The sequence below is a fragment of the Carassius auratus genome, chromosome 16 (assembly GCF_003368295.1).
Source record: "Carassius auratus strain Wakin chromosome 16, ASM336829v1, whole genome shotgun sequence".
Lineage (NCBI taxonomy): Eukaryota > Metazoa > Chordata > Actinopteri > Cypriniformes > Cyprinidae > Carassius > Carassius auratus.
The window spans coordinates 27,684,151-27,710,297 of record NC_039258.1 but is presented as its reverse complement, the minus strand read 5'-3'; the positions used below and the strand labels follow the sequence as shown (position 1 = coordinate 27,710,297).

Genomic DNA, 26,147 nt, shown 5'->3' with positions numbered 1-26,147 from the left:
GGGCGAGTCGCGTTTGTTATCGCGAGATTTGAACATAATTTGAATAAGATGTAGACAGTAATGACTGAGTTCTTCTCAGCTAAAGTATGCCAAATGAAGAATGCCAGATGTTGCCAGAATGTTTTGTAACCAACAACCAAAATAATAACTATTATGTATATATAAGGTTTGAACTTTATATTGAAGTTTAGTATAATCTGTGTTCATTTAACACACATAAATAAAACTTTGGTTTTCATTTAAAAAGTTCAGACAAATTACGCTTTCAAATTTGAGACAAATGACTCTAAATGGTCTATAACAGAGAGAGAGTAAATGGGAAGTATGCGATCAACCAGCAAAAAAAGTATTAGCAGCAACTGTTAAAAAGCAGGAGGACCTAAAGAAGAATTATTTTTCTGGGTACATAAATTTCAGATTTGTATAGTTACATCCTTTTGCGAAATATTTATTTATAAAAGCACATGCAATCAGGCAATTTAGCTCAACTTTGCCTGGTGAGAAAAAAAAACACCCTGGCAACATGCACAATGCTTTGGAAGTGGCTATAGCAATAATAAACATATAGGGGGATTACCTAATTATATATACTTTTCTACCATTTTGAACAAGCTAAAATCAGTAGAATTAGAGTGGTTTGGGTTCCATAAAGAACCTTCCAGTGAATTATTATATTCTAATTGTGAAAACCATTTGAATAATCTTAAGAACTTTCTCTGCACTGAAGAATTTCCATAGACGTTAAATTCTTCATGGAACGAATGCTACAAATAACCATTTGAAGCATACCATTATTTTAACAAAAATAACCACACATGCCTGTATGACTTCCACAGGTATTTTGCCATGCAGTGCATCAGTCGCAGGCTGCACGCAGATGGGACTTTGATCAATTCACAGTATGCCCATCACTGCATCCATCACTTTAGACCAAGTGGGTCCGATCCTGCAGGTTGATGTCCTGCAGAGTTCACATTCAACACACCTGCCTGGTGTCACGATTCACTCAGAGGAAGGAAAGAAGAGAATGATACAAAACTTGACTTTAATCCAAAAACCACAGATACAAAACACCAGAACTTCGGGGTGACATTTACCAGCAGACAAGAAACACTGGGAAACCCAGAGTTTAAATGCACAGAAACTAATGGGACAAACTTGGGAACAATAGAACGGAATGGGGAACACCTGGACTTAAATTAGAAACAATTAGGACAGGAACAGGAAGGACCAAATAAGGGCATGGAAACACATGGGGAACAAAACATACACAAAACAAGTCTGACGCCTGGAGGTTTCTAGTCTGAAGGCCTTTACTAGTTGGTTCTGGTGTGCTTGGTTTGAGCTAAATTTTGCAGGACAGCAGCCCCCCAGGAACAGGGTTTGACACCCCTGATTTAGCCCTCCTTTTTGGACACTTTTTTATGTTTCATGGTTCCACAGAAACAGAAGTCGTCATAGTAGGGTAAACTTTTTAACTTCATTTTTGAGTTTCCAATTGCTTTAATGGCAAAAGACAAAATCCACAATAACTTTCTATGACTTTACAGAAAGTATGGGGGGTGGGGGGATTGGGATATAGAGATTGATGAGATCGTCAGAAAAGAGAAAGATGTCAAATTTATCTCTGTCACTTCCTCAGCATTATTTTAAAAATACCAAAGCAGCATTAACCGGTTTTCTTCTATTTAATGTCAAGGAAAACACCTTTTTTAAAGGATAATATAAAAAAGCTAGATACTATGTTAATAACCATGAAACGTCATCACAAGTGTGAAGAAGGTCTATTGTGCTGTGGTCAATATGACACACAAATACTGGTGAAATCAGAGGTCTTCAGCCCTGCTTCTGTCATGTTTATTTTCAACCCGCCTCAGCACACCAGCCTGTGTATTTTGAAGAAGAGCTTGATTAGCTTCTTTAGGTTTGTTTGATTAGAGCTGACACTAAACTATACAGGACAGTGGGTTCCCAGGAGCAGGACTGAAGACTTCTGGGTTAAACTATTTATTTCTTCTTTATCTAATTTTTCTAATTTAGGGTCATGAATGTACATGTAAAGTGTTGACACACACATGTGTTTTAGAAAGGCTGAACAATTTTTGATGACTATGACCTGCATTTAGTTTCTATGCAATTAAAAAAAAAATCAGCTAAAAGACAGCAAAGATGCAGGTTAAAAAATAATAATAAATAAATAAAAAAAGATAAACCTTTATTGTGGCTTGCAAAGACTAGCATATAAAACACATTAGAACTTAAGAAATGTAAGACTAGAAGTTTACACAATTAAATAAATTTCAATCACTTCAATCTTCCTTATTCACTTCAATCAGACTCTTCATTCAATCCCCTGAAACTTCTGAAGGATAATTTGCTATTTGTTCATCTATTGACAGTCAAATCTACATTCATAAAATCAGTACAATTATGTTTTTGTTAGTTTTCTGGCTCGCTAGTCTGTTGCAACATCGAAAGTAAATGTGAGAAACCCATTTTCTCTCACAAAAGCTTAAAAAAAATTAGGCAGAAAGAAATACTATTTACACAATGACTATACTTAATTGTAGTTATTTGCACACTACGATTCAAAGTAGTTGGTCTAAGTTTATGAGTCAGATTGACCTCTAACACAAGGGTCTATTTTTTTATATAAGGAGTTCATATTTTCTCAATTTGCGTGGAAACCAAAGGGGGTCATTTTGACCACCATCACAAATGGTATGTCCTTACTTTGAAAACAACAGGAAGTCTAGGATACTTTCCTAACCTTAAGACTTTCTTGTGAAGTTCAACAGAGGTTTTGTGTATTAGTACAACTTGTGTTTTTTCTTAAAGAAAAGCAATGAAGCAGCTTTATTGAACCGTGGTAGAAATCTATCATTTCATACCCTGCTGAGAACTGAATTAGTTCATGTGCATCGACACTGCAACTCCCAAACAGATAAGCTCTTCCTCTCCCCTTCATTCTTCTTTCACCCCAATCATTCTTGCAATATCTGTTTACTTTAAAGATATCGTCCTGGCGTGCACAAATCGCTGCTGGTGTTTGTCTGTCTCAGACTGTGCATATCTAAAAGTGTGTATGTGAGCTGGGGCCTTTATGTGTTCCTGAATGAAATTGATGTAGGCTATATTTATGGTGACGAAGCTGCCCTTTGTACAGGCCAAATGGAATGGGCAGTTTTGTTCACACACTTGAATGGATTGATAAGCACACACTGTACTGAAAGGAGGAGCTGTGGTAAAAATGGTTTATGATGATGTGTTCACTCTGTCCATCCGCACACATTTGAGACCGACGGAATTAGCTTCGGGTGACAGAGAAAACTCTGAGCTGACAGATTCGTATTTATCTTCGTGTCAAATTACGGTAGGCTGCTTGAACAACTTGTTTCTCTCACTTTTTATTCAGTCGTAAACATGCTGGTCTTTATAATGAACAAATTTCCTGTTCTTTTTGTCAGTGGAGGGCCATGAATCTGCAAGTGTAGTGTTTGTTGTATCATATACTGTAGGACTCGTAGTTGATTAGCCAGAGAAAATAATTGTGCTGAGAGTGAAGTGCACAAGCATTACAATGGGAGCGGCACAATGAGACGACTTCTAACTTTTACACCATTAATTATTTCAGCTAATCAATTTGTATGAGTGAGGAAAACAATGAAAAAAGAGCAGCCCGGCCTGTGTGTGTGAGGAGCAGTGGATTAAGAGATTGCGCAATCATTGTTCATTATTATAAGCACTTACGGGCTTTCTCCGACTGATTACTGTCAGTGGCTGTCGAAAAGGTCAAACTCATTATGATAAAGAGACAGGTGGCATATTGAAGCGTTTCGGGGGATATTTTAACAGCTTTTTAAAAAATATATATATTATGATTTTTTTTTTTTTTTTTTTTGTGCAAATAGGGCTATGCATTTTTCTTTGTCTGGACACAAAATGAAATAACCTGTCTGTCAGAGCAGTGAAGCAAGTACGTGATCTGGATGTCGTAGAGGATGTTGCTGCGTGCGTGACTTTGCAGGCATTTCCACGCTGTAGTTTGTGATCACATCCACTGTATGGATGCACTGTCACAACAATCTCCGCCAACCTTTTCAATGAAGTGTAAACCACAAATGCCATCAGGAATCTGGTCTTTTATTGTCTTCCTGTAAAACTCTCTTTGTACGCATTCCTGTGTCAAACTTTGCCCCCAAGGAAAACGAATTAGGCTATAATTTGAATCATACTGTTCAATTATTAATATAATCCATCGTCCTGAGCTATATTAGGCTATCTGATATTATCACTATTAAAATAACAATATGAATAATATATGGATGATCATTTATAACAACCTGTAGGCCTAAACAAATAATACATTTGTGTACATGTGTAAAACCATATTGGACAGATTTGGGTTATGCAGAACCCATAAAAATAAACTTGACAGTAGTGAAGCAAATTCTACAATATTCTCTCTTTATATTAAAGGGTTACTCCACCCAAAAATTTACTTACCCCCATGTAGTTCCAAACCCGTAAAAGCTTTGTTTGTCTTCGGAACACAATTTAAGACATTTTGGATGAAAACCGGTAGGCTTGGGACTGTCCCATACACTGCCAAATAACAGTGTCAAGGTCCAGGAAAGTATGAAAGAATAGTCCATCTGCCATCAGTGATTCAGCCATAACATTATGAAGTGATGAAAATAATTTTTGTACATGAAGAAAACAAAAATAACGACTTTATTCAACAATTTCTCTTCTCTGTATCCCTTCAAATTAGCGTAGTGCCATTTTAGCAAATCAGAGCTGTATCAGATGGCAGCTCGGATCTGCCAAAATGGCGCTATAAATCTTCATTTTGGGATGGAGTACCCCTTTAATATTATTTAATAAAAACATTATTTATAATTCAATCAACTATATAATTATTATTATACTACTAAAAATATATTGTTAATTTTTAATAATAATAGCAATAATAAATGCCATTATTTTAAATATTTATAAGAAGAATTATTACTATATAAATGTAAATATCTTGAATATTTATAGAATATTTATATGATCGAAGCATCCTAAGTGAAGATTGCCTGGACTGTAAAATGAAATGACAAATAATGTGTCAATATTATATAAATTTCTGATGCACATTTGTGTTTTAGTTTGCAGCAAGAACCAAATTTCAATTGGATCAATTGGTGTTGATATCACCAAAATGACAGCAATTTAGCATACACTGTATCCAAAGCCACTCTTTAATGAATTCATATTTAATTCTTATATTCATATTTAATCTCCCTCTCATTCTTCCTAGGGGTCATGTATTCCATGTGGCTATATTCCCTGATTCAGTGTGTAATAGCGGTGCTGGTAATCGGGGTGAGTGTGAGGTTGTGCTTGGCTGCTGGCTGTGCTGCAGCTGGTCCAGGAACTAGAAGCTGGAGCACATCTGCATGCCTGAAGCTCTGCCTCTGCTTGGTCGGGTCGGTGGGCAGTATTGTGGACGCTCCTGTGTCTGTGCTGTTGAACCTGAGGAGCTCCCAGTGCCTTTACACCTGTATCGCCATGATCTCCTGCCCCCTCCTGCTCAGGCAGTTCACCGTGTGCCTTCTGCTTCTACTCACCCTTAACGCACACCTGCAGAGCCGCCTGGGGAACAGGTGAGTGTGAACATCCTGACCTTGCATACAGTGCTAATGTTTGAGAAGTTCAGCCAGTTCTCAGCTATTGGGATTTTTGCATATGTGAAATAACATTAAAGACTAGATTTGTGCTGACTAGAAAATCAGAGTATTAAATTGTGCTGAATATGCTAAACAGTAAAAATTCAGGACAGAGCTTATGTTTCTTTCAGATATGCAGGATTAGTCACTCGTAGGCGGGTTTTGTGCTCAGTGCTGCTCTGCTGGGTCATTTCAGTGATCATCGCCTTCGGCCAGTTCTTCGTTTCCTACTCCTTGGATACCTCGGGAGCATCTGAGGATGACGATACGGCTGGACTGGGGATGGATGAATGGCCGGAAGCCAATTATACCACCCCTGCCCTCCCTCCCAAACGCCCCTACCCACAGGATCGCTCCGTAATCGGACAGTTCTTGCCTTACGGAGGATTTCTTTCCAAGTTCCTGGTAGAGGACAATGAGAACTTCACATATGCTGAAATCCATGGCAGCCATTGGGGCATCTGTGCCCCCGACACCACACTCAGTCCAGTCTTCATGGTTTATGTTTATGCTGTCACCGTGTTTGTTATCCCTTTGTTGGTTCTGTCGGGTGTGTATCTGGACTTGATGTGTTTCATGCCACAGCAGGTTCCAGCGAGCTCCACACTTCCTCAGAAACGAAGCTCAGCGCGGTCTCGCTCATTGGCTCTCTCTATTTCTCTACTAGTAATGCTTTGCCTGCCCCTGCACATCACCCACGCTTTGTTACTCTTCGCCCCGAGTGCCGCTAGACCCAGCTGGACCTCTCTGACGGCCTCTGTTCTCTTCCAGATGTATAGCCTAGTGCCACCTCTTCTCTTCACCAACACCTCTCAGCAGGTAGGCTTTGAGTGCTCCTTGTTATCCGCGCCCAACCTGACCTCCAGGGTTATCTCCTCTCGAGTCAAATCTGTGGGGAGTGCTTTCCGTTCAGTGGAAGATTTCAGTCAGCCAGGACCAACACTGAAAGCCAAAGCTTCTCCAGATATGTGATGGGATGTCATGTGAAGAGGGCACTGGCACCAAAAGTTATCTGTAGAGTCCTTGCATGGGTTACGTGAAACTATTGAGTAAAACTAATCCAATAGCTCATGGCAGATGCTAGGCTTTCTGCAATGTGTTTGCTTTAGAGTCGATCCATATCATTCCAGAATGAAATTAAAGAATCGTGTTGCTGCACAATGATTTTCTTCATACTTTTTTATGTTGTATAAAACTTAAAACTGAAGTAAGAATAAGAGTAATTTTTTGAGCTCCCTGTAATTATTATACACCTACATATCACATTTCTCTATGATGTGGCCATTTAAATATACTGTTAGCTAATGACTGCAGTCATTAGTTCTATTCATATGGGTACATTTTTATATTCACAATGAAGTCTTTCCATTTGATGATTTAAAACTCTGTTGTTATTCATATCTGCTATTTGGCAGCTTTGTATATGCTATTTGATTCTGTGATTCACACATTCTGTCTTATATACTATGACGAATGGATTTAAAGCAATGTAAACTGCACTTTGCTGCTTGGTTTTCTTCAGAAAAATGTCTCTCCTGTGATTTTCTGCACGTGTGTTGAGATCTTGTGCTGCTGCATTTAAGTATGCGATAGGTTGAGCACATTTTCATATTTTCAAGGCTGACATTTAATTGCGAATCACATAAATGACATTTTAAAGTAAATACTTCGCTTATAAAATAATGGAGTGTGATAATCAAAGGTAAAAATAGGTTGGTGCATCTTTTAGAAGTTGCATTCGAAATCCACTTGCCTTAAAGTCTGAACATGCGCAGAAAGTCCAACCTGCAGAAAACAATCGGATGGAATGTTTACATGTCTGGGCTGATATTATCAAAGGTTTTACACCACCCATTTCAATGTGAATGACATTTCTGTCATATTTGGTTAGTTTATTCTAATTAACATAAAGTTACATGAAACATTTTCATTCGCTTAACGAGTGCCTAAAAATGAGCTAAATATTGTACTAAACCAAAATTTTAACATCTCACATTCAGTTAATGGACTTGCAGATTTGATGAAATGAATCAAGATTTTGGCTTTAAGATCAAAACAAATTTATTTGTATCCTTGGTGTTTTTGACTAAGGCAACAATACCACCCACGTCTAAAAAGTTGTAACTTTTTTCCAACTTTAGGGGCCAATTATGAAAACACTTGAACTCAGCAGGGACACCGAGCCATTTGGATATGAAGGAAACAAGTTTGTGTATGAATCTTCCAATTCCTGTGAGGCTAGCAATCGTAATTCTTGAGTTATCATACCCTGAACATGGCTTACCAGATAAGACCTTTTTGGCTTGGGTATAATGAATACTTCAGGGGGCTGAAAAATGATCCAATTGTTACAATATGCAAGAAATATTCTTCAGACCTTAGTTTTGTCACCAGCAACAAATAAGCAATCTATGGTGCAGAAATAAACCCTTCCGATTGAACATGTAATGAATCATTAGAAAGCACTTTGCACACATGGTCCAATAAATATTCCATCGCTGTTTAATCCCAGTGATGCTCTAGGATTAAATGTTTTACCAACCATCTCAGAAGACTGTTATATGACTACATCAATATATTTGCATAATTGTACATACTTAAATATAGTACATTAAAATGTGTTCCATCAATGTTGAAACCCGGCGCAAGCTTTTGGTTTGATCTGAATGTTTAATTATAACAACTATAATAGCATATCAAGTGGGAGAGACTGTCTGAATGCATCGAGATAATTAACCACTCAATAACTCCCAGGGAAAACAGGGTTCCATAGCTGTTTTGATTAAATGCATACTTCTTATGTGCAGCTCGAATAAAAGCCCTGTTTCACACTAATTGGATTATTCTTTTTGCTCACTTGTGTCAGCGCTGGTGTAAGAAATGACTCCTTTTGTATCTGAATATTTGTGTTGTGATCAGTGTGTCTCCCTCTCCCTCCTCGGCGTCTCACTCCCCCAATCCGCCCATTATCCATCCAAGTTTCAAGCATGAAATCCTTCATCTAATGTTACTTTTCACTCGCTTTGTCTTTGCAAAGCCCCGACTTTGATTTGCCTGACGCTTTTTCCTTTCTTGATCATTGTCTTCCACTCATTTTTCTTGCAAATGCCTTTCTCTCTCATTGAGGTCCGCATTAACCTCCAAAGCCGAGGTGAATTATTGAGCGAAGCTGGACTTGTCAAAAAGGAAAAACAAGTAAAAGCTCTTTCGAAACCGAGAGCCCATTCGATTGTTTTCTCCGCTTGAAAGCCTTTAGCTTCCTGCCGATATGACAATCTTTCATCACTAAAGCGGCTTCAGTCAATTCATCGCACCTGCTCTAGTCCACATCCTCTTGAATGGGGTCATTACAAGGAGCTGGGAAGCTTCAAATCTATCACGCACAGAATGTAGCCGTTTATCGTCCCTGGATAAACCTGTTTGACCAGCATATGCTTTATGACCCACAGATCTGCCTTTGAGACGCCAGCCGGGGTCCTGTAAACAAAATTACAAGAGATTGATGAAGTTCTGATGAAGTCTACGGCTGTCATTTGTCATTTTAACTCGCCGTTTGGAGTTGGCCGGCTTGCTGAAGCGTCAACTCGCTTCACAGAAACCCCAAAATTAGCAACCGATCATGCTTTGTCAAGTATTTCTACTCGTACTTAAAAGGAAATTGCTAGCATGTGTCCTTTATCTAGGGAGCTGCTCAAAGCGAGCAAAACAGCAGATAACGCAGTGTGCGCTTTGATTGCCATGTGACAGTTACTGTTTATGACAGGCTTCTGCAGAGCCTCTCCATCAATAGAGGACAAACACATCGATCAGTCATCCTCCCCTCGGCTTTTAAACGTAGAGCCACCCTTCCCCGGAGCGCTCGGCAAGTGACTTCTGACACAATCGTATATTGATTACAGTGGAATAATGGAGGAGTCCTGTTTTAATGCACCTGCTTTCTCTCTCTGGTGTCTCTGCTCTTTTGTCATAGGAGTCTTATGATTCATCATCTCAGTCACACAGCTTTCATCTCTGCCGGCTGCTTCTTCTAATTAAAATATCCTCCCCTTTTCCCTGCTGCTTTGCTTTATTGCCACCGTTGAAACTTGATTGTGTCAGCTTCTCGAAGTCAGAAAATCAGTCTTTGACATGAAAGTCTTTAAGTATTTTTTATTTTGTCGTGCTTGGTATCTTTCCCCTATAAAGATGTACAGTTAGCTATATCAACAGCGACGCAAAGACTACAAAATAAACAGGAAGTGAAAGACGAAGAGGAGACGGACGACTAGAAGGAAAGACACAAAGAGGATCAAGAAGGACAGAAGAGAATGAAAGAGGAGAGAGAAAAGTGGGTACACGGCTGTTTCTACTGGTAAAACTAAAGCGTGGGAAGTATACAATTTATAACATTTACAATTATAATAACAGTAAGAATAATAATAATAACAACGATTATAATAGTCCAAATAATAATTAATAAAAACACTTAAGACCTCTGATATCTTTTAAAGACAAACGAAATATCTATTTTTTTTAATTTTGACTTGTTTTTTTGTTTTTTTAAAGATGACGTAACAGTAGTTTGTTCAGTTTTGCACCTCTAAGCTAATGTTCTGTGTTAGTACGATAGCATCGCTGGGTAATGCGCGCAAAAGTAAATGTGTTTTTTTTTTCCTTTTTCTTAAAAGATTAATTTAACTTACTTTGTAGAATTTTTCATACAAATAACGACTTTAGAGATATGTTTCATTGTGTAAGCGTTTCTGTGTAGAGTAATCGAAAAAGAAAAAATATAGATATATTGAAATTTCTGACATGTTCTCTACAACCAATCTCCTTCCTGTTTTTTCTCACCCAAGTTGAGATCCTCACGGTTTCACGTTTCCAATGACCAATGACTTTGCAATAATTAAGCCTCTTTTTACAGCGTCAGAGTGAGCGGTCCGCTCCAATTCATTCTTCTCATGAAAGAGAACATGTCTAATCCCTTAATTATTAACAAACAATAGTGGAGAGATAGCGGAGGGAGAGGAAGGAGCATCGGAGAGCGGGAAACGGAGAGTCATTGAGAGAGGATCAAAACGAGAGGAACTTTTCAACAGGTTTTGGCCAACGTGAGCAGATAATGGAGTCGCCGGATGAAAAGCGCAGATGAATACTTTATGAGGATGGCTCTGAGCTCTCATAGCTGTCATTGGTGGATTTATTGTCTACCAGCTCAGTCTCTGAGGCCTGAACGCTTTGGCAAACGCAGGGAATTTCAATTTGCTCACATTGGGACATTCAATAGCTCATAAGCCCTTTGCGGCTTCCCACAGCGACGCCGTTTCACCCGGGTTATGGATCGGCCTGTTTTGAATGGACACTTTTCTCTCCTGGTCCTACAATTATGGCTAGTTGTCTACCGTACTCACAAGTAAAAACAGAAAGAGTGTGTGTGATGGTCTCTTTCAATCATAATAATTATCCTCTCCTCTCGTCTCTCTCCACCCCGCTCCATTGTTGTCTCCGTTCTCTCCTTCCCACTCCATCTTCATATGGCACGATTGTGATTCCCTCTGGTTGTCGTAGTGGTGGTGTGTGGGTCTGTTTGGGAACAGTGTGTGTTGCGGTGTGCACTCTGCAGCGGTCCAGTGTTTCTGAAGAGCTCCACTAGGGCGGCGCTACAGTAGGTACTCCTTCTTGCCCTGGCTGGCATCGTTTCCGTTGAGGAACGCCTCTTGAACCTCACCGTGTTCATCCAACCCACTGGCCTCGTGAGTCAAATATGAGCCTAGAGAGAAAGAAAGAGAATTTCATCAGAATTAGGTTCATACTTCGTTGCAGGAATTAAAACAACAACATATTATACTACTTGTTGAGAGCAATTAGATATATTTTCTATTACAACAGAACTTAATTAATGTTAATGTTTTAATTATTGTCTCTTCCTGTTTTGATTTGCATCCAGTAGGAGACTGGGGCAAGTTTATATTTAATTATTCACTTTTATAACACATGTGACAACACTGATAAAAATGCGGTCTTGGTTTAGTCTTTTAGTTCAAATCTCCCATCATTATATAATTGACTGAATACGTATTAATGGGATTTGTGTTCACTTTTTATACAACAATATTTATTAACAGCAAAAATAAATATATTTAAATACGAATAAAATGTAGTTTGAAACCACCATATAAAAGCACGATTGGATTTTTACTCCAAACGAATTACCGTAACAAAACAATTAACTACTTTACACATAGACACCAAGACATGGTGTCCCTCTCTCTCTGTCTCTAGATCTATATATACATATACATACATATATATATATATAATCTTCTAAAGTATTCTCAGTGCATTCTAATTTGTATGCATAACAGTCAATATAACTTTTGCATGCTCCCTCTTGTGTCTTCACCTACACCCGGGCGTCCTCAATCAGAATATGAAACTGTCCCCTGGGGATTCATGCTCGCACAGATCTAAACATTCATCATCACGTTTCTTTTTGCAGGGCCAGCAAAAGTCATCTTACTGTAATTGGGGGGAACTTATGCAGATCAACTTTTAATTATTCACTAAATTCATTAGGAATAATCACCTCTGACATTTTGCTGCACAGTCAGCGATTTGGTAAAGTGCGACCTTTTTATTCACATCATTATATGACACAACGGGTTTGCCTCTGTGGCTGGGAGACAAATAACTGAAATAACTCGGGCAGAAGTGACTCTGTGGCACCGGCACGACACCATTTAATTAAAAAAATCGATCTTTTGTACGTGCCATTTTGCTCTGCTAAAATGCAAGTGTACAGCAGTGGCTGATGGGGCCATTAAAAACAGTGATGTGGTGGACCGCGCAGGACCAGCACAATGCATCAGAGCTGTATTGTACCTCTTCCTCTGCCCTAAGATTAATCACTTCCATTCTGCCTTTCCAGCCGCCCCAAGGTTAGACAGGATCAACCCTAATGCTCTCTGTCTCTGCACCGATGGGTGAACTAACTGCATGTGACTTAGATTGGCAGGTGAGCTTGGGTTCCTCCGCGCCCTCTGCCTCCGCCCCAATTTGTGGGTGCCGTGATCTTTATTGGAAATGGTGACACACAGAGATGGCCAGAAGTTCTTAAAGAGTTCAGGGCCGAGGTAATTAAGTTTTCTTTATAGATGTGCCATGATACGGTTGATGAAAAAAGGCAATTAAACATGAGGGCCGTGCCCACATTTCCCTGGGCTACATCTCTATATAGACAAGACGTTCTTTATTTCTTTCTTTTTCTCATCTGAACACATTTACACAAATATATGTGCCTTAGGAATCAAAAGAAAAGAAAAGAAGAAAACACCTACACCAACTATTCTCTCCAGATTTTTTTTACTCATCCGTTACATCACCTTAGTCGGGGGATGATCAAAATCTCCAACAGGATCACTAGTGCGATACTGGTTTAACACAACAGTTCCACAACCAAAAAGATAATACAAGCAACCTACATTTCAGACTACATTTGACCAGTTTTGATCTCTTTATCCCCAACCAAGAGACAATTTCCAAAAGAATCCAAAAGCATAAATTCAACTCAGAAACAAAGTAACAGTAAAAACAGTAAAATTAATATTATAACATTTCTCTTTTTCAGTGCATTAAAAAATATTTATTCCTGTGAAACACAACAAAACTCTGCTTTGCATCTCTTGCTTATATACTTTACACCCTTTTTTCATCCTCACATCTCGCTGTGATTTTCAAATTGCTCAAAGTACATTACACACCCTGTTTGCTCAATGATAAGAACTTACTGCAGTCTTAACAGTAAAAAGCTCTACGGAGTAATATTTCTACCATCATATACAGTATTTTCCGGATTATAAGTTTTTATAGACTTTTATACACTTTTTTTCATAGTTTGGCTGGTCCTGCGACTTATAGTCAGGTGCAACTTATTTATCAAAATTAACTTGACATGAACCGAGAGAAATGAAACAAGCGAAAACATTACCATCTCCAGCCGCGAGAGGGCGCTCTATACTCCTCAGTGCTCCTGTAGTCTACACTGAAGACATAGAGCGCCCTCTCTATGTAATGTTTTCTCTTGGTTCTTGGTTCTAAATAAATGTGACTTATAGTCTAGTGCGACTTATATATATGTTTTTTTCCTCATCATGATGTATTTTTGGACTGATGCGACTTATACTCAGGTGCGACTTAATAGTTCGAAAAATATGCATGGTATTTTGTAGAGCCCAACCTTATAACACCAGCTAGTAATGTCCTTTATTCAATTCTTGTTCATACTGGCTCTCACTGCACCAAACACCAACAAACTGGATGAGTTACAGAACCTGGTTGATGTTGGTGCAGTGTAACCAGCCTTTATCTTCCTCAGACACTCTCTCTACCGTTTCGCTCTCCTCAGAAGGTGAGGTGCCACATGTCAGTATGTCCCCACAGGTTAAGTGTTTGTGAAGAGAGGAGGTCACCTTTCTGTCGGACGGAGCACCAGATGGTGACGATGAGCACACAGATGACAGTGAAGACCAGCACAGCCAGGATGCCCCCGATCACTGCATACGGAACGGCACTGTGGGTTTCCACCACTGCCCCGGGGTCTGAGACACACACAAGCACACAAAAAAGTTTTAGCTTTAGCATTGTAACTACAAACAAGTCAAAGGGACTTGTGAAAACAAAGAAATCCCATCAATGCACCCTGTTATTTTACTACTTGCATTTTATTAGTAAAAAGAGACAATGACTGCAGAGGAAAGATGCCACCGGAGTCTGTGTGTGAAGTTTACAGTAAAGTTTTACCTACACTGACAGACAGGAAACAGTGAGAGGCAGACAGACACTCAGAATCATCAACACATGAGGCTGGACAGCATCCTTAAATATTTAACAACCTGTTTACACCACACAGCGGTGGGTAGGAGAGCGAAATAGGACAGATGGAGACAGAGTGAATGAAAGAAAGAAATAGAGAGACATAAAATAGAGAGAGCAGAAGAGAGAAAGTGACATACAAAATGAGAACAATGCCAAGAAGGAGTGAGGAAGGAAAGTGCTGTATGTTTTTGTGCGGGGCAAAAGTCAACATCAATAAAAAAGTTTTCAAGAGAGCCTGAGAAACAAACTTAGTAAAAAAGTAATATATTTAAAATACATTTATTTCATACCAAGTAGTTCAAATCTTTTAACATATTTACTGCTAGAGACTTACTGATATACAAATTATAATTAAACTGTATTTGGAGTACTACTTGTGCATAATGCATTTCTTAATATTAAGCCTCAAATGTGTTAGTGTAATGTCACTAGGGATGAGAACTGTATGATCTTTGAATATTATTGGCCTTTAAAGAGCCAGTAAGATGAAAATTCTAAGCTTCCTATCACTGTTTATAAGTCCTGTACATTAGGTTTAAATCCATCCAAGGTTAAAAAACATTGTCATTTTGTCAAAATATCAATTTAAAATTACCTCAATTCTCAGAGATCCCCAAACGGTTCGCGTGAAGCTGTTCAAAAGATTCAGTTTCCTTAAACCCCACCTTTCGGTAGCATACTGTGTTCTGATTGGTCAACTAACATAGTCAGGTTTGATTGGTTGTTCCGCACACACCTCCACGGTAAACTATGCGTTAGCATCTGTTTGGGGTGAATTATGTCTTATTCCTCTCATCGCGAAGCAAACAGTAAAATAAAAAAACTTGAACAGTCTCGCTGCTTTTTCTTCTGTGTGGGTGTATTCAAGCCGCGCTTCAGTTTGAATCTGAATAGAGCGTTCAGCGCGGGGGCATGGTCACATATAACGAAGGTAGACATGAAAAACAGACATAGCGTTGTTTTCATATGGATTACTTTATCACAGAATATCTGTTCGGCAGCACTTGTTTAGCTTTCTATAGATATCTCTCTCATGTCTCTTCGTTGAGTATTCACGGAGTTACACTTCATTTTAATGACGTGTTTGTAAATGAAGATCGGCGCAGACAGGCTGCAGACAGCACACATACTGATAAGACGCTCGGGAGAAAACAAAACCATAACTTCATAATCATACTTCGCGTTGTGATTCGGAGATGCTCGTTGTTCTAAATAAATTTGGTAATGAACCCTCTTTTATGGTCAAACGCTTTGAAAATCCCGCTGTACTCACCGAGATTAGAAAAGCAGTCATCAGTGAAATGTTGTGAACCGAACAAAAGGGATTTGTTTTACTGCTCTGGTATTGTGGTAAAAATGAATTTTAGCCATTGGTTCTTCTGATTTTCATTTTTGGCAGTGAAAATAAAACAAACTTGCCTTTAAAATTAAAAACACACTGTCTCTTCGACATGATGCCATCACACCAACCAGAGCATCTGTGTGGGGGGGTGGGGCAGGTCAGAATTTTGTTTCTCCCAAGACGGTAGGCGGAGATTATTATGCAAAGTGTTCCTAGTGACGTACATAGAGATGGGCAAAAGATTTTAAATCTATAACGACTCGTTACAGCGATTCAGAGTCGACTCCTTACTTTAGAAGCCAATAACTTTATAAATCGTGTACTTTTTGGTTTAACACATTGCACATTGTTTACACTGATGGACAGCTACATCATACACTGTAATACAGGTAATTTGTGATTTCCCATCTGTGTGGCTCTTTAAATGCAAGATATTTAAAGTGAACCTGAAGTATATTTGCAATAGTTCCACTCTAACACTATCAAATATACTTCGGTCTATCTTTAGTTGAACTTCTACACTACTTTCGCACAATTAAAGTGCATTAAGAACAAACTTTTTATACCAGTTTAGTATATTAAAACTACAATTGCAGGGTATTCTTTATTAAGCACATAAATATTTAAATGAATTTGTAGTATACTTAGCATGAAATAAATTTATTTCAAATACATTTTAGTATATTTATTTTTCACTAGGTAATAATGACCAATTCTTAAAGGAATAGTTCAGCCAAAAATGAAAAATTCTGTCACCATTCTCTCACACTCACTTGGATCCAAACCTGTATGATTTTATTTCTATGGAACAAACTGCAATAGCTCATGACTAAGGCATTTAAACTCAAAAATCTACAAAAATCTTTATAATCAGTGCTATTTCTTTTACTATTGACTTGTACTGATTCCACAAAATATCTTATTTAAGCTTCAAAGAAAGAAGTTCATACATGTTTGGAATGACATGAGAGGGAGTAAATGAAAACAGAATTGTTGTTTTTGGGCAAATTATCTCTTTAACAGACATGTTCACTATGAACCCTCCTTGGGAAGAAAATTCTAACACAGAAAAGATCTGTTTGAGAATTCTTCAGACTTTTGTGTTTTGCAGAACAGCATATGGATCTGGAACCACCAGAGTTAGTAAACAATGTCTTTTAAATAATATATATCTAATTAAAAGGGTCATATGAAGTGATTTCAATTTGTGTGCCCATGGCCGTGCTGGTCTAAAAAAGAGGTGTGTTCAGGTGCACTGTTGGCATGTTGCTAATTTAAGGAACTGAAAAATAGACTGCGCCATAGACCAACTCAAACCTGGTCTAAAGTCTGGCGCGATATTTTTTCTTTGTTATTTAAAGAGCACATTAGTAATATGCGCCTATAACCTGGTGCACATTTTTAAAAATGACAAATGGCATTCCGCCATGTAAATAGCGAACCCATCATGTATGTTAACAACATATTTAAAGAATTTGCCACTGATGAGTCAAATGCGAGTTTTCAGCAGTGTAAATTATTGTTTGTTGTTTGTCATTGTTCTGATAACAAATGCAGACATGGTTTTATGTTTATGCAGTGCGATACGCAACGCAAAAAAATACAGTATAAGTCATTATAATAAGTAATTACGTACCCACAGGATGCAACAAATGCCTCCTTTGTAATGGGTTTTATTGGTTTTGTCTCATCAAGCCGGGATGGCAAGAGGCGTAACATTTCCATCACACACTTGAGGCATTCAGCCAATCAAAATGCACTGGATAGCTGGCCAATCAGCATACACCTCGCTTTTCAGAATGATGAGCTTTGTAAAATGTTTGAACATTTCAGAAAGACAAGGAATAGAAAGGGCAACAATAGTGTACAGTATGTGGCAAAAAATGTTTTTTTTAATCCTTAAACCACATAATCACATTACATTATATCAAATACACAAAATCAGGTTCTTTTTAGCAACATCATATGACCACTTAAATTAAAGGTAAAGTGTGTAAAAAAAAATTCTTTTAAAAACAATTCCTGTCTTCTGTTGGTAAGCCAAACTGATAACCCCGCCCCCAAGCTCACACCATTGATTGAGGTAATGTGCACCACAGAGCCCCAGTGTTTACATTTTCCAAGGGAAATAAACCTACAAATGGCTATACTTACAGTTGTCTCTGCATATTAAGCTGGGATAAGAGAAAGTATTTAAACATCAAAAAAATGACACACTTCCCCTTCACCGCTAATGCTTCAGAAACAGCGGGAGAGCTGGAGAGAGGGAGGTCGCCTTTGAACAGGCTGTCGAGTAACATTTCATTAGGAATCTGTTTCAGAGACGATGAAAAATTAACACTGCTCCATGCACACTTTTCAGGAAACCAGCCACCCAGTGCTGAGGAAGTGACATTAAAGAGCGTCTCTCGCTTCTGCTTGCAATTGTCTTTCTCTTCTAGTCTGTTCTGAAAAACACAGTCTTTATCCCTTCAATTTTTGCTGCAAACATTGCAACTCAGAGAGAGGAATGCAAGAAATGAGAAAAAGGTGTATGTGAGAAAATATGAAAGATAGAGTAATCAAAAAAAGCATCATAGATTCCATGACTGTGCACTTTGAGGTGCATGAAATGGAAATGGAAGAAAATGCATCTGATATCTGCTGTGTGAGGTTTGTGCAGTGTTGCATGATGTTGATGTCTTGCAGTACAGTGAAGTCTCTTAGTAGTTCTGTCAGGCGGGAGGATCAAGGGCTCCCGCCTGACCTGACCTCACATCCCACAACATCATGAATGACAAGCGATGCCGTGTAGAGCCAGGCCTCTTTTAAGGGGTCACTGTGTCTTTTTTTGGTCCCTTCCTTGCTCTCTCTTTAAGCATGTGTCTCGTCATCTGTTCTCAGGCTCTTAAATTTGAATGAAAATCAAGGCGCAGCAGCTGAGTAGATCCTCTGGAGAGCGGCCCTAGTGCTTCAGATGACAAGGGCACTTGGAAGACAACAGGACTGTGTGCACATGCATCTCAAGGAACATTAATAAACAAAAAAACATGAATGAGAAGATAAGAAGCTAGGCGATTTAGCAGGAGAAAACATATGGAACCAAGCTGTTTTCAAAGTAAGCATTGGAGCAGAGCCGTCAGGGAAGAATTCGCATATGTTGAGGTGGAAAATGAGGTGAAAGACAATTAAAAAAAACAGTGCTTGCAAGCCAGCAAACCATAATGTTAAAATTAAAAAAAGCTGTGAAACCAAAGAAAGAAATGGAGAGTAATAAAGAATAAAGATGGATGAGTAAGCTTAATGTCCTGTCTTTGTAGCTTGAAGACACTTACAGAAGGAACAGACCAATCACAAAAGTAGAACACAATTATTTTTTTAAATGCATGTAGAAAACAAAACAAAGCTGTGTCCCAATTCGCTTACATATACTGTGCTCTCAAAGTATGTACTCATTTTGTGAAGAAAATGTTTTTGAGACATACAATCACGTCATTAAATTGTGTTTTAATGGCCACTCTGTTGCATAGTTATACGCATCCTGTTAGCATAAACCGGCCTGTCAATCATCTTGTCACAGGTAACGTCCACATTTAATTGAATGTCTTACCTTATAGGAGAAATAAGAAGTAGAACATTGATTTACCAGTCATAGAACTTTCATGCAGAGTACTCTCCCTCATGTTTTTGTATAATGTTTATGAATGTTTATAAAGTTCATGGCCAAACCTAGATTTCTAAAAGTTCATGATGTCATTGCAGATGAGGTATAAAATGGATAACATTGAAAGAATGCGAATCGGGATGCAGCACAACTGGAGATCAGTATGCACATATGATCTCCAGTTGGATGGACAAAAGTATTTGGTGTGATGTTTGGTGATGAGTTTTTGGCTCACGGTCTACATCTAAAGTCACACCAGAGGTGTTCGGCTGGGATTCTGCAGACCAGTCAAGTTGTTCCACACTGACTGAATCAATCATTTCTTTTTGAACCTTGCCTATATACAGAAGCACTGTCATGTTAGAATAGGAAAGAGTCCTTTCCAAAATGTTTCTATAAAATCAGAAGCACACAATTCCCTAGAATATCATTACATCCTTAAACATTAAGATTTGTATCATGAAAATTACTAAAGTTGCCAAACCTGTTCATGGGAAGCATTGTCCCAATACTTTTGTCTATATAGTGTATCACAATCACATCAATCAGTTACATTAAGAAAGCTAAAAACCTTATCAACATAAAGATATGCTCATGCCATGTTGGAATTACCATAATTATGAGATTCTGAACTGGACAGTAAAAAACATTCACATTCTCATATAATTTGTAATTGTGACTTGTAAATTCTTAATTCTGAAAGCTCCAGCTTGTACCTTGCATGCAGCGTCACACAGAAACATTCCAAATGGCAGTGAATTCAGCAGTCAATAGTAATTAAGTAGTAATCTTGTAATAATTATGTTTATAAATTCCAACAACTGACCACTGTAAACGTCTTAATGCAAGATTAATCTGAAAATATTAGAAAGACACAATACAATTTAAAGTTGAGTTGGACAACTAATATCAACTGTGCTGCTAAATAATCAAAATACACTTTAAAAGTATATTAATAATGGCAGTTGCATTTTTGCTTTATGTAGGTGTTGTTTATTGATTACTTAATTTGCACAGATTCATGTTGCCGTTAACTGAGTTGAAATAGAAAGCATAATTCTTAGGACATGAAATGCTCTAAATAGAATGTCTTGGTTGTCATATAGTAATTATACTGTAACTACAACATGGCATGATGCACCACCAATGTCAATAGCACAAATGCATTCAATTTTTTAAACAAATATAAAGTTAACAATAACCAAAAACAGATTATATGAAGGGCTGACAGCAATTCACAACAACAAAGAAACCAGACATTATAGATTTTCCAATAAATGTTTCTTGAACCATTGAATGTTTTTAAGAACTGTTAACATATGGGCTTTCCAAAGCTGTTGTGTTTGAGAAATTTATCATCCATTTTAAGTGGTGGGTGTTTTTGATAAAGTCTCCAATTACTGATTATTTTTCAATTGAATATTTCATTCCATTTAATATGATATTCCTTATCATATGGCCAGTCACATATTATCAAACAGAACTAAATATCCTGCACTAACCGAGGAGCGTAAGCTGCTGTGTGACTCTCATTTGGAAATCATTTGGAAATCAATGACTTTTGCTTTTATAGTTTGTCACATCAGTGAAAAGGCAGCATAAGGCTGAAATTATGATGAACATAACTTGCAAAACAAACGAAGCAAGCAGAAATAACTGCAGAAATTTGTGTGGAAGAATGAGAAGATGAAAAATAAATATTAATACAGCGCTCATTGTGCCAGCACTGTAATGAAACTGTCACTCGTTGCACAATTGAAGAGGGTAGTCAATCACAACAGAGGTTGGTTACATAATTCTTACAGCTACAATAACAAAAACAACCTGAATTATTCTTAGGGAAAGACAGAAATTTCTATTTAGTCATGCAAAACTAAAGTATGACTATTTTTGGTGCAATAAACTAACATTAAGTGCAACCCAGCGAATAAAACAAAGGTAAAAGGGAAGTGAATAGTGTAATGGAGATGAGTTAAGGTGAGGTGATGGAAGAAGGGTTACCTTGGTATTCCTTTGTAAAGCTGGAGGATGGATGGTTGGGGTGAGCGATGGCAGAATGAGATTTGGGAGGGACAGACACTACAAGGGAATGGATGTACAACAGGGTTATTAACAAGCTACTGCAGCTATATAAAAGCACATGCAGGGGAAAACACATGCAACATGAGGACTATCAGTGTATGAGTGAGTGTACGAGTGTGTGATCAAGAGATAAACCATGATGTTCATGAATTACACCCCGCGACTGGGGTCAAGGGTCACTTTGCGTGTAACATCTCCAGCCAGCAGGGTGCAGCAGCTTCCTGTTCCACCCTTTCATCTCTCACCGCTGCAAAGTACTGCAGTTATCGTGCACCCCGGGCTCAGCTCGCTCTCTCTTTCACACTGTAATCTTCAATCCCTCCGTCCCAAAGATCATCAATCTTACTGCTCTGCTCACCATCCTCCACACCTCTAACATAAACACTAGCCTCATCGCTCTTTCTCGCCGCATCTCGTTCCTGATACTGCCTCGCAGCTCTCTCCTCCATCTGCATATGGGTCTACCAGCTTTTTATGCAACAAAGAGCAGCACCACAGTTTTTGGTTGCATATGTGTGTGGGCTTCAACACTCCGAGGGATTAACAGCTTGGTACCAGACCGATCAATATCCCAAGACCACCAGGACTCTTCAGAAAGAGGAGGGCTGCTAATCATCCCTCTTCTCTCAGTTCCTCTTATCTTTCGCTGTAGCAAAAGATCTCATATTTTGAACATAACAGTTCAGAAATTTAAAGGTATAGTTTCCTTAAGAGCAATTCTTAAAGGGATGATTATTTAAAAAATTACTCTTAAATGGACGTTTGACCCAAAAATTTGAATTCTGCCATCATTTACTTAACCTTAAGCCATTCCGAATCTTCCAATCCAACATAAATTGAGGCATTCTTCCGACCATAAACAAAGACAGGCACAAAAGAATCATATGAGTTTCATAAATATTGACCATACAACTAGTTCTGAGTCTTCTGTAGACTTAGTATTGATTGGTGTAAAAAAACTAAGCAAACTTTACATTGGGATTCACTGATATCACCCTGAACCAATGTGACCGGATAACTGAGTCAAACTCGAAACTAGAATCAATTCAATTCGGAAAACAAAATCAGTCGGACAATTTTGTGAGCCAGATTCACTGAAAGGATCCACAGACCAAAAAATATTTCATTCACAAATCAAAATAGCTGCTTCTCGCATTCTCACAACACGTAAAAATAAAGAAAGTTGTGAATAACGCAGCTGGTTTGGTCTTTTTCTCACATAATAACAGCATATTAGAAGACTTGGAGTATAGCACACAAATCATGTGGATGCTTTTATGTTATTTTATGGGGATTTTGGATCCTTTTTAAGCTTGAAAGCTTTGGTCCCAATTTATTGTAATTGCATAGAAAACGGCAGTCAAAATCTTTCCTTTTGTGCTCTATGGAAGAAAGACAGCCATACAGGTTTGGAATGACATGTGGGTGAGTAAGTAATGACCGAATTGTGTTTTTGCTTGCCCTATTCTGTAATTCAGGTCCTTTTTTCTCAATACATTTCCTGTCTCTCTTCTCTTTTCAGCACTCCAACTTTTTAATCCATGACATTTCTCTGTTTTTCCTGCACTTTTCCCAAAACCAATCATTTACAAGGCGTTTCTTCTTTCCTGCTTCCTGCACATCAGTGCGGCTCAGGCTGGAAGCTGATAAACATTTCATCACACAGATGTTTGGGTGAGTCACGTCAGCAATGTTGTTCTCTGGGTTTCTGGGACACATTATAGCACCAAAGAAAGAGAGAGTGGCAGATCTTCAAGTTGCTCTAACTCTTCGTATACGGAGTCTGTAAATCCCAAAGTCTCTCACCTCTCCCCTCTCAAGCTCAAAGGCCAAGTCTCTGTCGTCAACTCCACACACTCCTCGATTCGCCACAGTTAATATTCCTGTCATGACTCTCCAAAGATAAAATATGACATTTTCAATTACTTGATCCCCTCTTCCTCATGCTTTCTTCTTCTTTTCCTGAGTTCCACTTCATTAATTAAGTGCCCATGTTGTTTCTTCCAATTAGAGCCACAGCTCATTATCTTTTCTCTCTCCTGCGAGCAACGGTGGCTTTCCTTCCATCTCTCTCTCCATCCATCCTTTCACTCATTTCAATCTCTGTGGCCCTCTGAGGTCGTTCGATTGTAATTGTTTTTATCGGCAGTGAGGTCCATCATGGCTAAGTACTACTACTGTTTTACATAAGCATGTCTCCAGGGGACTGTCCTTTGACCGTTTGACCGCTGGACGAGCTGCATTTGTGGAGGTGAGGAGTACAAGAACACATATTCACATTCGCTTTGCTTTATACAATAGTTAGTTAGTGGATATTTAAAGAGTTAATGAACCTTCTAATCTTCAGTCTAGCACTGAGACACCTTTTACATTTTTTTGTATTTGCAATAAAGCATTGTTTAGCATGTTTAAGACGTTTGCCCTGGAGACTTTTGGATGCTGCCAACAATGTAGGTGATTTCAGGTTTAGCAGTTCTTGTGTAGGCAAAACCTGAACCCACAAAGGCACACTAAAATAAATATAAATAGTCGTAGCACATTAAAATGCTTCTTAAGTGAGTTTGGTTAAAAAGGTGTGTACTGAATATATATGCAAATGTAAAAGTTTCCAGACAGACAGAGATAACGCAGCACAGACAGGCGTACCTGTTGAGCCATGTGGTAAATACACACTTGCATATCAGCCAGCGTAAATTGCGAAATTTCTGAAAAACAAAGTCTCCTCCTCCTCTATCCTTTTGCATTCTTTATTTCCCTGATTCATTTTGTTTCTCCTGACTCCTTTAGACTTTCTCTCACCCTTCTCCATTTTATAATCATCATTCTATTCATATTGGCTGGTTGCTCCTCATTTTGCACTTCACGGTCACTTTAGACATAAAATAAATCAGTGAGAAAAAAGTTTGTCAGTGAGAAGCAGCGAGATATTGAGATCAGCCTTCCTGCACCCTCTCGTGTCTCTGTGACTGCTGACTCATCATCTCCATGGTTCTCCCTCATCCTCTATCAGCCTTCAGCAGTCAGACATTTCTCTCTTTTAGTTGCAGTGAGCCTGGGATTTCCAGCGGATGAAGCCTAAATACGCTGATACCTCTGAAAGTTAACACCAAATCTCGTTCATTTACTCCCACACAAACACATTAAATGGGAAGGTCTTGTTCCGTGTAGAAGAGCAATGAAAGAAAGACAAAGGAGGGAAGAAAGGAATGAAGGTAGGAAGGAAGACGGGATATAGGGAAGGCAGGAAGGAAGTAATGAATGATAAAAGAAAAGAAGAAACAAAGGAAGAAAGGAATATAGAAGGGGAGGAAAGAAGAGAGGGAGGAGGGAAATAAAGAAAAGATGAGAGGAAGGAAGAAAAATAAAGAAGAAGGAGGAAAAGAGAAATGAAAACGATGTAACTGTAGGAATAAAGAAGTATGAATATGAAGGAAAGGAAAAGGGTTTAAAGGGGGAAAAGATGGGGTGGTACGAATGAACTATTAAACCTAAGGAAGGAAATGAGAAATGAATGAAGGAAGGAGAGGATAAAAACTAAGAAAAAAGTACATGAATGAAGGAAAAAAAGGGTCTAAGAATGAAAGAAAGAATTAAGGAAGGTCACAAAAACAGTGGAAGGTAAGGACAAGAAGAAAAGAAGAAAGGCTGTAAAATTAGAAAAATAGAAGGAGTGGAGAAAAGGAGGGAAGGAAGCAACAAAGGAAATATGCAAGGAAGTAGGAACAAAGCCATTAATAAACTTAGGAAGGAAAGAAAAAAATTAAGGATGGATGAAAAGATAAAAGGACGAGGAAACGAAGAAAGAAAAAATAAACAGGAAGAATGGAAGGAAACTAAACAAAGGAAGGATAAAAGGATGAAAACTGAAAGGAATGAAGGAAAAGAAAAAGCACATAAAAAGAAAGGATGAAATGGGACAACTGTAGGAAGAAAGAAAGAAAGAAAGAAAGAAAGAAAGAAAGAAAGAAAGAAAGAAAGAAAGAAAGAAAGAAAGAAAGATTAAGGAAGGTTAGAAAAATAAGGGAAGGACAGGAAGGAAGGAAGGAAAAATTTAAGGAAATGAGGAAGGCAGGAAAAAAGGAAAGACAGGAGGAAGAAGGAACAAAGCAATTATTAATGTAAGGAAGGAAAATTGGAAGGATTGATAAAAGAAGGAACAAAGGGAGAAGGAAACAAAAAAAGAAACAGGAAAGATGGACGAATTGGGGGACAAATGAAGGGGGAAGAAAAGAAGAAGTAAGGAAAGATGGAATGCATAAAGGAAGAAAAGAAGGAAGAAGTAAAACAGGGAGGAAATAATGCAGAGTGGAAGGACGGAAGAATAAATAGGCAGAGAAAGGGATTCCTGGGACATTTTCTGAAGTGCAGAGGTGTTTCAAAGCTAAGAGGCTCACCTACACAGAACTGTAAAAAGAACGAGCAGAAGAGAGAGAGAGCGAAGGATAGAAGCGGGATGAAAGATGACATTCCCACCCACCTGCGCTCTCCGAGCTGCCTCGTTAAGGTG

General features: G+C 38.4%; 2 protein-coding genes across 5 annotated transcripts in view; one reads left to right on the top strand and one right to left on the bottom strand.

Moving 5' to 3' along the window:
- Positions 1–825: 825 nt before the first annotated feature.
- LOC113116727 (adenosine receptor A2a) lies at positions 826–9,707 on the top strand. The gene is made up of 3 exons (XM_026285054.1): positions 826–1,465; positions 5,309–5,654; positions 5,849–9,707. Exons 2-3 carry the CDS (start codon positions 5,314–5,316, stop codon positions 6,687–6,689), a joined length of 1,182 nt encoding a protein of 393 aa, XP_026140839.1. The 5' UTR covers positions 826–1,465; positions 5,309–5,313; the 3' UTR covers positions 6,690–9,707.
- Positions 9,708–9,852: 145 nt separating this feature from the next.
- Positions 9,853–26,147, bottom strand: part of cadm4 (cell adhesion molecule 4) — a 129,197-nt gene continuing 112,902 nt past the window's right edge. For 3 of the 4 annotated variants that reach the window (XM_026285052.1, XM_026285050.1, XM_026285049.1), the window contains exons 7-9: positions 21,560–21,637; positions 14,168–14,296; positions 9,853–11,469 (exon numbers count right to left, since the gene is read on the bottom strand). In XM_026285052.1, the coding sequence (XP_026140837.1) occupies positions 11,360–11,469; positions 14,168–14,296; positions 21,560–21,637 (317 nt within the window). In that variant the 3' untranslated portion in view covers positions 9,853–11,359. The remainder of the gene's footprint in view (positions 11,470–14,167; positions 14,297–21,559; positions 21,638–26,147) is intronic. The other variant, XM_026285053.1, reaches the window with a different exon arrangement.